Raw genomic sequence first — 12,865 nt, 5'->3', positions numbered from 1 at the left:
ACCGGTGAAGTAACACTGCGCCCGCGCTTCGACGGCAAAAGATCATGGTTCGTCTCACTATCGCTGGCTGGTGCTCGACTCGGCGCAAGATCCCGCAGCACGTTGGGCGAGAGATCGCACAGCACGTTGGGCGCGTACTCCGCCGATTCTGAACGGACGCTCGGCTCGGCCGAACCACCTGCTGACAATCGCCGCTTCTTCCTTGCTGTGACGGGCTTGCGTTTCCGCTTCCCGTAGGCATGCTTCGTCCGGTACTTCTTTTCGAACGTGCGCGGATCCATTGCACGTGGCCGACGTCCTCGAAACACAAGAGAAGGAAAGTCCAGAAAGGCTTCCCAGCAGCGGACAAAAGCAGACGCTCCTTGCGCTCCTTGCCTCGGCCGCCATTATGGCGCGGCGTCGACCAATGAGGAGGCGCCTTACAACGAGCCGCGGCGCAGAGCCAATCGGGGCGCGGCAGCCATTGGCTGCTCCGTGCTGCCACTCTCCTGTTTTTCTTTTTTTGTGCGCTTGCTGGCTGGCAGGGAAGGAAGGGAAGGGCTGGGACAAAGAGTCAAAGAGTCGGGCTTTCCAACGATACCAAAATGGCGGCGCTCCGTGGCGGGAAAGCCGAGCAGTCGCGCGTTGAACTTCGCGGCTTTTTCGCGATTTCGGGCGGATTTGTGGACGCCGGCACCGACAAATATATTTATTTTAAGTGCTTAGAGTTTGTTTTTCGGTGAAATATTTCAGTACAAGATAGAAATGATGCTGTAGATTCTGAAAAGCGTACTTTTCAAAAATCGATTTTTTTCGCGAAAATCGCGATCTGATCCCCGCTTCCCCCCTTAAACAATTGACTTGGGCACTGGCTTATGGATTTTATCTAGAATTGTATAAGTACTCTTGTTCCTAAATGGTTGTTGTGTTGCACCTGTACAATCGTGGGCAAATGAAACTCGAACAGTGGAGCGCATGGCCAATAGTACAATCAGCGCAACCTGCTGGCCATGCTCAAGTCAGGCGGTGAGTGCGAGAGTAAGTGTCCCACTGCGATATGTTTGCCCGCAGTTTCCTGTGTGCTAGTTTTGTTCTACCGTCGTACCACTGGCGTGGTGCACCGGTGGGGCTTCAGCTGTGCATGCCACGATTTGAAGATCCTGGTCCTCTGTCGTGGCTCGACGTCTGTGTCCATGAGGTAGATTTTCAAGCCGTCCCTCGTCACGCTACGTCTGGAAAATCCGATTAACAGTAGACAACTGGCAGCCTGTAATGCTGGCAATGTCACGTTGTGGCACATTGTACCGGTAAAGAGCAATCATCTGAAGTCTTCTGTCGATACACCAGGCATGGCTGAGTTCTAATAGCCTTAGAAACACCGGGTCCTGCAGTTATATACAATAGCGCCGACACGACAACACCGCCCCGTTAAGGTGTGGCTCTTGTGCAAGCGGCGTTTTTAATGTTACAATTGAGTGGCACGAGCAGTGCTGCCTTCCAGCAGCTAAAGCGCCGGTGCTAGCGAGGAGACGATCGTGGCAAAAATAAATACATAAATAAAAAGCAACTATTGATAGTGAGCAAAGCAAACGCTCTTCTCGCACGTGCGGGCTGCCTTTAAGCAAAACTGTGTGGCACAAACAGCTGCTTTAACGGCAATGTCAGCGGCTTGCCGGTGCGGCGGTATGATAAAACTAGTACACAGGAAAACAAGACGTTCATTTGAAGGATCGCCAGTCGTTTGTGTACAGGCGCGAGTAAGAGCGGGTGCGAGAGAGAAAGTCTGGGTGCTTTTGCTCCTTGAATATATGACTGCCTAGGCACTACGGAGGAGGTTTCTTAGCACGTGTTGTATGCGTTTGTCCCCTAGACATGCCGGCATTGCGGAGTGCGGTCGAGTTTATGATTTGCTGCTGGTTGCCCGCGTGGTGAGGCAGTGGGCACGGACGCCCCATTTGGTGATCACTGTCTGAAGAGGCAAGGTTCTGACTGGTACGTGTTTGTATAAGTCGCGGGTCTCTTTTTTTGTTGTGACGATAGATTGGATTTTTCACAAGCACTGCTCCAGGAGGGCACATGTAACTGCCAAACAGAGGCCTCAGGCGCAAGCACCTGAGGTTATAGTAAAGCAGGTGGCGCAGGATCTCTAGGGCACCCAAGGGGTAGTGGGGGATCAAAGCTGGAAGCAGGGCGGCCCGTGGGTTGGGGCTGCGGAGGCTGACGCGTGCCAGGGGGTGTTCGCATAAAAAATTGGCTGACAGCCGATCTTATACACCCCTGGCACACGCAGGCCTCGGTGAGCCCCAACCCACGGACCAGTCCGGGTTCTAGCTTTGGTGTCCCCGTTGCCACTTTGTTGTCCTGGAGGCGCTGCCAATAATGCGAAATAATGACATTGTTACAATTAGTAAAAAAATATGTTTGAATAAATATAATTATGTCCAGCCACCAACTTGTAATGCTAAGTTCAGCACTACCGCGCCCCGCGACTTCTGCAACACCAGTCAGGACTTTGCGTATGAAGGTACGTCAGACAGACTTTCTTGTGCCTGCGGCGCTGGTGCTGGGTCAGTCATCGTCACTGGTGGCCTTTCAGCCACTTTCATTCAACCGCGGCTGCTAAGGCGCTCTGCCTTCCAGACTTTCAATATATGTGGCCCCGGCTCTACTACGGTGGCTACTGCTCCCACAGAAACATCTGTGATGTTATTTACAAGGTACATCGCCGTAAGGAGCGATAAAGCTACGATCCGCCACGACTGGCTTAGCCCGCTGCTTCACCTACTTTACCGCGCCGGCAGCCAGCGTCTGAGCGATGCCGGCACGCCAAGGGACAAACGCCTACAACACACAGTACCTAGGCAGTCATATATTCAAGGAGCAAAAGCCCCCACATTTTCTCTTTCACGCCCGCTTTTACTCGCGTTTGCGCACAAACAACTGGCGATCCCTCACATGAACATCTCGTCACAGGAAATGGCGGCCAAACATATCGCCGTGGGACACTTACTCTTGCACTCAATGCCTGAATTGAGCATGGCCAGCAGGTCGCGCTCATTGTACTATTGGCCACGCGCTCCGCTGTTCGCGTTTCATTTGTCCATGATAGTACATTTGGCATGCATTAGCGTTGCTACATACTCTGAGGAGAAGAGGACTTATGCACAAACAATTCAGTTTATTTGCTGCGTATAAGCTTTGTTACCACTTATCTTTCTTATTGCATTTCTCCTGTCTTCCTTCATAGAGGTGGGGGTCAGTATTAGGTATAAAGCTTGTTTCAGTGTAGTAGTAAAATTGTGATGAAACTTAGCACCTGCCTATACATAGTAGCCATCATAATATTACAGTATAAGGTTTCTATAGCATCTCTGTTGTCTTCGTTTGGTGACCTGACTGTAAATTTCACCATGGCACTGCTACCACAGATGCTGCTGCTAGTTGTAGCTTGTGATAGACTGAACGGCAATTGTTATTGGAATGTAGAAATACTTTTCCTTTAAAGGGACACTAAACGTAGATATTAAGTCAAGCTAAAGTGATAGATTAATGCTCAAGAATGTTTAAGACGTCAGCATTATCGCAAAGTTTTAGTAATCGAGAAATTGAAGTAAATGCGGGACATGATTTGCACCTCAGCCGGGACATTCAAGTACTAGCCCAATGGTGTAGGTACTCCTCATTGTAGTTCTGTCCCTAGTACTCAACCTCTCATATTAAAAAAGATCATTGCATTGCATGCTACTTGCAACGCACCGGGATGCAGTATGCAGGAAATGCCGCCACGCCATTTATTGTGCTGGTAAATAACTTTCGGAGGCTACGGGGTGCATGGCAGCTCGGAGCGCTTGAGAAAACATGAGGGCTGACGATTCCTTCAGCACAAGGTTGGCAGGGAGGAGTGAACACACAGTAACATGATCAAGCACGGTCTAGAAGGGGCAGGGCAAGAGGCCTACGCATATTTGCCCTCGCCTTGGTGCACATTGTGTTCCTGCACATCTAGTGTTGGCGGTCGCATAATCTCAAGTTTCTGGCATGATGTGAAGTGTTCGCTGACATTGTGAGGGCGAGTGTTCGTAGTCATAGAGTGAGATTTGTACATGTTTGCCTGAGCACGCGTGAAAACAATAAAGCTACGAACCTTGCTTCGTATAGTTCTCTCTCTGCTATTGCCATCATTGCTCTGCCTTGTGAGACTGTGCCATTTCTTTTTTTCTCTGGATGAATATGTATCTTTTTCCATTTGTTTTTAATTTGTGGGCATCATTGGATAACGGCTGTGGGCACAAGCATGGTCAGCTATGGCGTCCAAGGTTTATGGTGCATCGATCTCAGTGCGATCTGCACAGCTTGCGCTGGTTTTCATACTCGTGCTATTATGGCCCAATCTTCTTGCAGTTTGCTTACGAGTGCTTAATGACAAGATACTACACCAGGATTACTGTGGGAATTTGTGAAATTATTTTTACTGCTGAAACTTTACAACCTTGAATTAACAAAATTAGCAATTGAAAAAAGTATTTCACTGCAAGTACCACTTTATTATATTATCGAGGTTTGACTTATAATTGACATTGTTGCGAGACAAACTAAGCTCTGATGAATACTAAATCTGTCAAACTGTGAACTCAAAGGTGTCCTTTTCTGCATATTTATTGGTCAAAACATAAGGAAATCAACCTTGGTAAGAGTGTGTCAAGAACCTGCAACATGTATTAAAATGCTGGTTGAACTTGGAATAGTACTTTCAGATATGTGCCATGAGCCATGATAGTCTTTCATATTTACCACAGTCGCTGTTACGAGATTCCCTGGCTGAAAAAAGGTGTATGAGATTAGCTGCAGGCTGAAAATAAGCTCCCTTCTACCCGAGCACTCACCCAGGATTCAGACATGGGGCTGCAAAGGGAACAGAGTTGCTCGCACAATTGCACTGCCATGACAGCTGTTCCAAGCATGAAACATGACAGTGAATAGGCAGGACAGATGTTGTCTCTACTCTTCCATGTTGCAAGCTTAAGTGCTACAAATATGTCACTTAATACCAACCAGCCAACCAACTTAACCAACTAGCCTAACTTTCTGCATTCATCTGGTTCCACGCTGCAGTTCCATGCCATTATCATAGAGATTGGATAGATAAAGATGACACATAAGCAAGGATCACATTACAAACTAAAAAAAAAATTCTCTGCGAAGTAAGACTCGTGATGTATAACATATTTCAAGGAGTGAGAGACCAATAGATAAAAAATGGTCATTGTACTTCCCAAGGTATCAGTTCCACGAGGCAAAACCAGATAGAGTTAGTTTTGTTTTTTGTTAGTTGCTAGAAATATTTTGTCACCGTGGCTAATGAAAAGGTCACATCCTGACACTTTTCAGCTGAAGGAATTGTCAGAATTACAATGACTATGAAACAATGTTTGATTTTGCTGCTAGAGAGACAAATTTCTGACAACTTTTCTATTTACTGGTAACAGCCAGTTGTAGGAACTTTGAAAAGAGCTCTCATCGATGTTCATAAACCTGTGCCTGTGGCTGCATGCCATATTTCTCTGTGTATAACCCGTGCCGAAAATGTGAAAAATCAGTAGTATGGGTGCAAATTGTTCAAATTTAACCTTGAAATGTGGCTTCACGGCAGCGCTGCGCACGTTGCCGTGAAGCCACACTACAAGGCAAAGTTCACCATATAAGGTTTTGTTATCTCCAAGGGAACCCCACCCCCGTGAGTTGAAACTCTCGCCCTTCTTTCGTGATCGCCCATTTTTCTCCTCTTTCTGGACTGTGATTTTGTGTTCGCACTGGGCTAGCAGTCGGAAAATAGTGCATGCGGCATCGGCGAACCAGAACGTGGATCATGAGAGCCGCGCTCGATGGCAGTCCTTTGCAGCGTAGCAGAAGATCATTAGCATTGCCGAAGAGGTGGGAAATGGAGCTGCTGGCTAAAGATACGACGTGGAATAGTTGTAAATCCGCGAGGCTGTTTTTATAAAGATTTGAGTGTTTTGTGCAGTTATTTCTGTGAGTAATTCATGCTGACATTAAAAAAAAAATTCCAGGGTGTTTATGGGGGTATGGGTTATACGTGGAAAAATATGGTATTTGCCTGACACCGCCGCATGGGGGCGCCTCAAACATATATCAAACAAAAAACCTGCCTGTTGCTGCTACTGGTGATTTGGAAGCCGCACACAATAACCACTGAGCTGTTGCCCATCTTCTGTGCTTCACAGTGTGTGTGGGGTTTGTAGACAGGCAACACAGACTCTTAAAGTGCTGGTGTCTGCACGTGTTAGGGCAAGCAGCAGCTGCCAATACATTCTTGCAGCATTATTAGTGCATAATGCAGCAGCCATGCAAAAGTTCCTTTTGCAAAAGAGACAAAAGCCAATGGCGTGGTGATTGGGCACAGATTCCAGTGCTGTTTGGGCCACATCTCTATTGCAGTGAAGGCAGGCTGCCCGTAGCAGCGAATGTAATGCAGTGTTACAAGAAAACAAACACATTGGTATCCCGGCTGTTACTAGTACATTCATTTACAAGTAGGCTGAGGAAATGTCCTTTTTTTAATTCCATCTTGGTTTTGGAGGCCGTTTGCCTGTTTACCTGTGATATTTGCTAATAAGGTATTACGTGTAATGTTTAGTCTCCAAAAGCTGCTACAATAGTATGTATGTCTAAATAGCCATGTAAGAAAATACACCGTTAACTATTTTGATTTGGTTTCTGCTAGGTGGACGGATGGTTTTTCGGTGCTTAAAGTAGGATCTGATGGACTTATATACGAGCACATTTGTGACAAGGTAAGCTTCTTGTCTGTTTTGAACTCTGCTGCTATTATTCGGTATCAACGAGTGGCAGGAATATTTTGCACAGCATATCAATTATCAAGAATTTGTATGTAACCCTGAATTCAATACAGTAACAAGCTTTTCTCTTTCAGCATTGTGGTACTACATTAATATAATACTAGCAGTGACATAACTCTAAGCACAATTCCTTTCTGTGCAATGATTTGGTTCATAACAGAAGCACATTTAACATTGGCACCTTCTATGCAGGTGCTGTACAGGCCATTTTTTTTAAAGAACATTGTTGTCAACAGCGAAGGGTGAAGCCAAGCTTTGACTGCCATTTTTGCCATTTCTTTGTTGTATTGTGAGGAATATTTTTTTAGCATTAAGTTATTTCTTTAGGAAAGCTTGAAATTTGCATTTTGCACTCGTGGTGCTGTGAACCAGGTTAAGCACATGTACTTGTGTATTTTACTTATTCCACAATAGCATGCACTAGGTCTACAGTATATTTTTGTGATGTTGGATGGAAGCCAAGTACATGCATGGCTGTTAAAAATGTACATTTTCATTTTGCTATATTTTCGGGATAGACAGATCAGTTGCAACAGTGACAAATCCATGTGGCTAAGTATCATCTCATTCCTTGCTGTATGCACTGGAGATTGTAACATCTTTTGATTAGTGATATGGCTTCCACATATGAAATAATTCAAAAAAACTTTTTGAATTACTTCTTTTGGAACTGTGTAGTGTGAATCTTTCGCGAGTGTAGCCACTACGTAAATGTATACAGTACAAGTCCACCATGTCATTGTGTGGTTATTTGAACTGATTGTTAATTTTATTCTCTAGCACTGCTGATGCAACAGATTTATTTCTCATGTTGTAGATGATGCCTGACGAAGAGCTAGAAGAGGCGAAGACATCTAATGTGGCCATCAAGCTTGCTTTGTTGTTGGGCCTGACACCGCAATCGTTCAGCTTTGGATCTCCGACAGTGGTGTCCTCGAGCGAGAACAGCCTGCTTTAGTGCTGAAGCTGACACTCTTGCTTCTCCTCTTCTCCCACACATTTTGTGTGTGCAGTGTACATAGCTTTAGGAACACAAGTCAAGACCTTTATCGGCCTTTACAATTTTGTCTCGCCTTCCTGCCACATTACAGGCAGTACCCTGTTACATAAAAGTGTGGCTTAATGGCTTTTGCAAAGAGAAGGATGAGTAAAGTTATCGTGTGAGAGCAATCCCTGTGAGTAGTAGTGCCTAGAGAAGGATGTTTGCTATTGAACTTGGTTCAACTCCTGTAGATTGCAGCAATGCTTTTGGCAGAGAAGCTTGGAATTGCATAGTGTAAAATGATTAAGCAAGAACTTAGAGACCAAATGGAGGTTTTTTTGATAGTGTTTTTGACAGCACACAATGTACATGCATGAAAGGATTATTTATCTCATAGCTGTCTGCCTGTGCTCGTCTTTTTGCGCTGTGTAACTTTAAATGTGATGCTTGACAAATGATGTCAATCTGTTTTATCTTCACTCCCAAAAATGCTGTTCACTATGTGATCTTCATATAAATGGCAATTTCTTTGATGGAAGTACAAGTTGCACTGTCTGCTAACTTGAGAAAAGTCATACTAGTTGGGCATGGTTCTAAAGTTGCTTCCAGCTTTAGTAAGGAAGCTTGTATTCAGTGGTGTGTCCACTAGTTATTTGGGCTGCTCTTTTATTTTTGTTGAGTGTTGTTTATTATCGGTTACAGTAAAGGGCGACATAATTTGAACAGCACTTATTTTTCATCAATGCAAAGGTTGTGCACTTGCGCCCATCATGCTAAAGTTGGTGCACATAGCCTTTTACAAGGGAGTGCAGTAGTGAGCCACTTGTAGTGTGTTTGCTTCTAGGTTTTTGTTGCCAGTGCCATGTCTGAACAATTGTGTTTTCTGCATAGCTTAATCTGTGTACAGAGCAAGCTTTAAAGTGCTTTTAAGCTACATAGAAGCTGCATCAAGTTCTGGAACTCCTACTTACAAGATGTGGACATACTTATGTGCTAAGCATGTTATGTGCAACTTGGATCACAAAGCAGACTATGAGATGTTTACATTATGTTCCAACAGTTGTGATTAAAAAAAAAGTAAAACGGCTCATGGGCACAGTCTCGACATTGTCCCTCCCAATTTCAACTTTTATAGGTAATGTAACACAGCTGGCTATACATACTGATGTGTAGAAGTGGCAACCTGAAATAGCATTGTGTAATGTGTAAGGATGTGTCAAGTGTACTCACTGAGATTCACTACCAAAGTGTTGTACCTACCTTGCACATGCTTTGCTGTGAACCACTTGAGCCATCGTAAGCTTTGCCAGGCCAGCTTAGACAAAATTAGCTCTGTTGCAACAGGTCTCCCTTGTTGCTTTCCACCATGAAACCATTTTGCTTTAAATTCTAGGTTTTACTGTTAATTTGAACTTCATTGTGAGACACTGGAGCATGTAATGGCTGCACTGAGTTTAGGCGCATAGAGTAGATCTGTGCTTTTTGAGAACAGTGTGTAAGCACAGTAGTGGCAAGGTGTTGAAATAGTGTTAGCATGGTGCAACTGGTGTACAGTGCAACCAGAATTGCACTGTGAGTATTGTACAAGCTTCTCATGAGCTATGCTTCTGAGCGTTATCTATTCTGTTGATCACATGTGCCGTGGTTTCTATTATGTCCTTGTGGAGAGCTCAAAGCCAATGTTAAAGAGCTTTTGAAAACATTATCTGCACAAAGTCGCAGCCCTGCACTTGTATTCAGTAGCTTCTTTTGGAAGGGTTGTTAATGCAAAAGCTCTCATGTTTCAATTTTTGTGGTTATTAGAATTAACACTTTTGAGGTCACCAGTTTAAGAAAGCAGTTTGCATTAAATTTGAAAGCATGCTTCTAATAACGTGCAATACCCTTCCTCCTCCCTTATGCATGTAAAAAAAAAAAAAATATGAGCTCAACCACTGGGTGTCTGAGCTGTGCAGAAAAACTGCAGGTGCATCATTTTGAAGGGAAAGGTGCATGCAATTAAGCAGGAGTGCCACGAAGGGTAAAGGGAGTGACAGCACAAAGTAGTCTACAGTGGCCTGGTCCACCACTGTAATGAGCAGCATCTGCTCCTCATTGTTGAATCAAACACCCTGTTCCACACATCTGGCTCTTCTGGACAATGCTTAGCAGTTCAGCACAGTGTGATAGATGTACTGCAGTGTATGTACCCATGGCCCAGCGCAAGTGCTGATGTTGCACAGGCGTGCATTGTAGTAGCAAGTTGTGTGTCGCAGTATGCTAATACAGTCAATTTGAACCCGTTGCTTGCAGTGGCATTACACATTGTTTTTGTTTTGTCATGCTTTTTAAAAAATTGTCTGAATTGTCATTGGTTGCGTTTGCATTACATTTCTACAAACAGTAAACTTAAGGCGGTCAAAATTGGTCAGGAGCCCATAGCTACATGTCCCATACCAGCAGCATGCTTAACGCAGCTTGTATACAAAGCATCTGTATCTACGTGTTCAATTTGACGTAGTGTGAAAAAGAAAATATTGTGCTTTTTCTATTTTTATTGAAATGAAAATAACAGAGATGTAGTCACCTGATAATGGTGACGGCTACTCCTTTTCTCATAGCAGAAACAATATAAAAAAAAATATCTAAGAAATCACTTCATATGGTCAGAAATCCACAGCACACTTTTTATTCCTGTAGTGCCTTTTGGCATCTATTTGTGGCACAGAAATTTATATGCATAATACCTAAAAACATTTCTAGAATAGTGTAATGTTGCAGTGTGCAGTGTCTACAGCGTATTTCAATGTATATAAATTCTGCTGTGTATGTCTGACATCTTTAAACGCAGTGTCTCATTGACTTTCTTTTTTGCTTTCTCTCTAAATGCACTGTTAATGGGTAAGTTGCTGCAGTTTATCTTGTAAGTACTTTCTCACCAGAACTAAAAGTTTTGCTTCAGAGTTTTAAAAAATGTATCCTTGGTGGCTGACAGACTGCTTACGCTACATTGCATGCCCGCCTGAACAGTTGTGTAACCATGGCAAACTTGCAGGCATTATTGGGAGGCTTTAATGTATGGAAATGGCTTTGGCTCACTATTTATGCAATACTGTCACCTGCACGTTCTTTTTTGCTAAATTTGCTTATTATTAAATAAGACATCACTTTGTGACAAGTTGCATACAGCTTATTATATGTAGTGTTGTTCATTTGTATAATTTTGTGAACTTCTTAAAGTGACTTAAATTGTACATACATATGGAGCATTTAGCTGCTGTCCTTTACGTAAATGAAGGCACAGTAACACTTTTCCTCTTGGGATGATTTACATGAGGTCGCTCAGCAGAAATTGTGTATGGTACTTGTAAGAAAGGTTGCTGTAATGCTGTCTGAAGTGAAAAATCATTGTCCCATGAGCCCCTCACCCAGAGAATTGCAATATTTACTCTTTACAAATTAGATGCTGCATCCATTCGTGTAATCCTCTCATGACGATTGGGTGGGCTGGAGAAGTGTTTAGTGAAAATGTGCTGCAGTGAGTGAGTGCTAGTCTAAGCTCCAGCCTGTTTATAGCTCACAATGCAGTGAACAGTCTAGTTTGATAATTAGTGGTCCTATAGTGGCACATTGGGGTGCACTTGGCATGAACATGTTCCTTTGCTGCGAGTGCATATGTGCGTGCTCTTGTTTAGAATATAAAGCGCTGCTTCCTGTTGTAGCCGGTGAAATAAGTTGCCACAGCAGTTATACTTGTTGCGCTTTACTGTCTACACCACTCTCAAGTTCCAGAAATAAGTGTTGGCTACAGTACACTTGTTTCTTGCTGTAGGGATTTCAGGAGTGTGTTGTTGCAATTTTTTTATTATTCAAACATGATTAAATCTGTAGTACATCCTTTGGTAGTAGTTATGGAAAGTTCTGTTGCATGAATAAAACTTATTTTTCAGTGCTTCATGTCATGTGTAGTTTAATTATGTACTAAATCCGTTTTGTAATTGTTACTCTTACTCCTAGATTGCGTTTTGTAAGCAGTCTGCTAAAATTTTAAAACTTTTGTGAACACGTGTCATGCCAGCTGGTGAAAGCTGTTAGCCATCGCACATTCCTAGCGGGAGCTTTGGGACTGAGCATCGACAGTTTGGCGATACTGGAAGAACCTTTTGGAGATTGTTAATAAATTCACAAGAAGCACCGTCAACACAGAAGCATCACTTCATGCCCAATTTTTGACAACTGGCTTTGCAGTCACTAACAAATGGCTTAATACCCTTTGTGTCACTTAACTGTGTTTAGAAATTGTGTTATGGCAAACTCTTAATGTACTGTTAAGAATGGCAAGCTTTTGTGCTAGTTTTTATAAATAATTGCTCCAGTTAATAGCTTTCCAAATGTAGAAACAAAATAAACATGCGTGATTTCATACTTCACATCAGCAGCCATAAATACTTCAAGTGAAAGTTTTGAGTACTCTTATAACAAATAGCTTAGTGCCCAGAGTAGCTGCCTTGTACGACACTGGGGGAGTGTGGTGAAAACATTGGCCAAATGAAAGTCAACATGGGGCAGTATGCTTCCTCACTCAGATTCTTGGAGAACGCTATGAATGCTATACTTTATCTCACAAGTTGTTTGCAGCACTGCCAAAGGTACGAGGCGTACACAGCTAACATCCTTGCACAGTGGAATACAGTTCCGTGCATAACTGTCCCAGTATAAGTGAGAGTGGAGAGATTTAGAGTGCAGCTCTTAGGCGTCTGTTCCAGCGGCAAGTGTCGGCGTTGTTCGATGTCTGCGTAACCGAGTGAACGAGTGCTGCAAAGAGTGCAGCGGAACCATGAGGCTGAAAGCAGAGGAGGAGCTGAGGGGAGACGGCCTGCACATGTGCAGAGTTGCCGGCGGCCTAGGCATCCGCAGCCGCGTGGGCGATCTCATCTGTGCTTCTGGGGTGAAAAGGGGAGGGGGGGGCGGGGCTAGGCTGTTCCGCGGTGTCAGCTGCTGAGGACAGTCTACGGTACCAGTGTGTGTGACGGGGATCACTGCTCTT

At 43.9% G+C, this 12,865-nt stretch overlaps 1 protein-coding gene across 2 annotated transcripts in view; it reads left to right on the top strand.

The window, feature by feature from the left end:
• The window catches only part of LOC126548119 (uncharacterized), a 31,800-nt gene extending 20,030 nt beyond the window's left edge, over nucleotides 1-11,770 (top strand). For both annotated transcript variants that reach the window (XM_055063260.2, XM_050196233.3), the window contains 2 exons: nucleotides 6,722-6,791; nucleotides 7,675-11,770. In XM_055063260.2, coding sequence (XP_054919235.2) covers nucleotides 6,722-6,791; nucleotides 7,675-7,815 — 211 coding nt within the window. In that variant the 3' untranslated portion in view covers nucleotides 7,816-11,770. The remainder of the gene's footprint in view (nucleotides 1-6,721; nucleotides 6,792-7,674) is intronic.
• Nucleotides 11,771-12,865: the final 1,095 nt, after the last annotated feature.

The sequence above is a fragment of the Dermacentor andersoni genome, chromosome 1, assembly GCF_023375885.2.
Source record: "Dermacentor andersoni chromosome 1, qqDerAnde1_hic_scaffold, whole genome shotgun sequence".
NCBI classification, from domain to species: domain Eukaryota; kingdom Metazoa; phylum Arthropoda; class Arachnida; order Ixodida; family Ixodidae; genus Dermacentor; species Dermacentor andersoni.
Note: the sequence above shows the minus strand (reverse complement) of the source record. Positions and strands in the feature narration are given on the sequence as shown.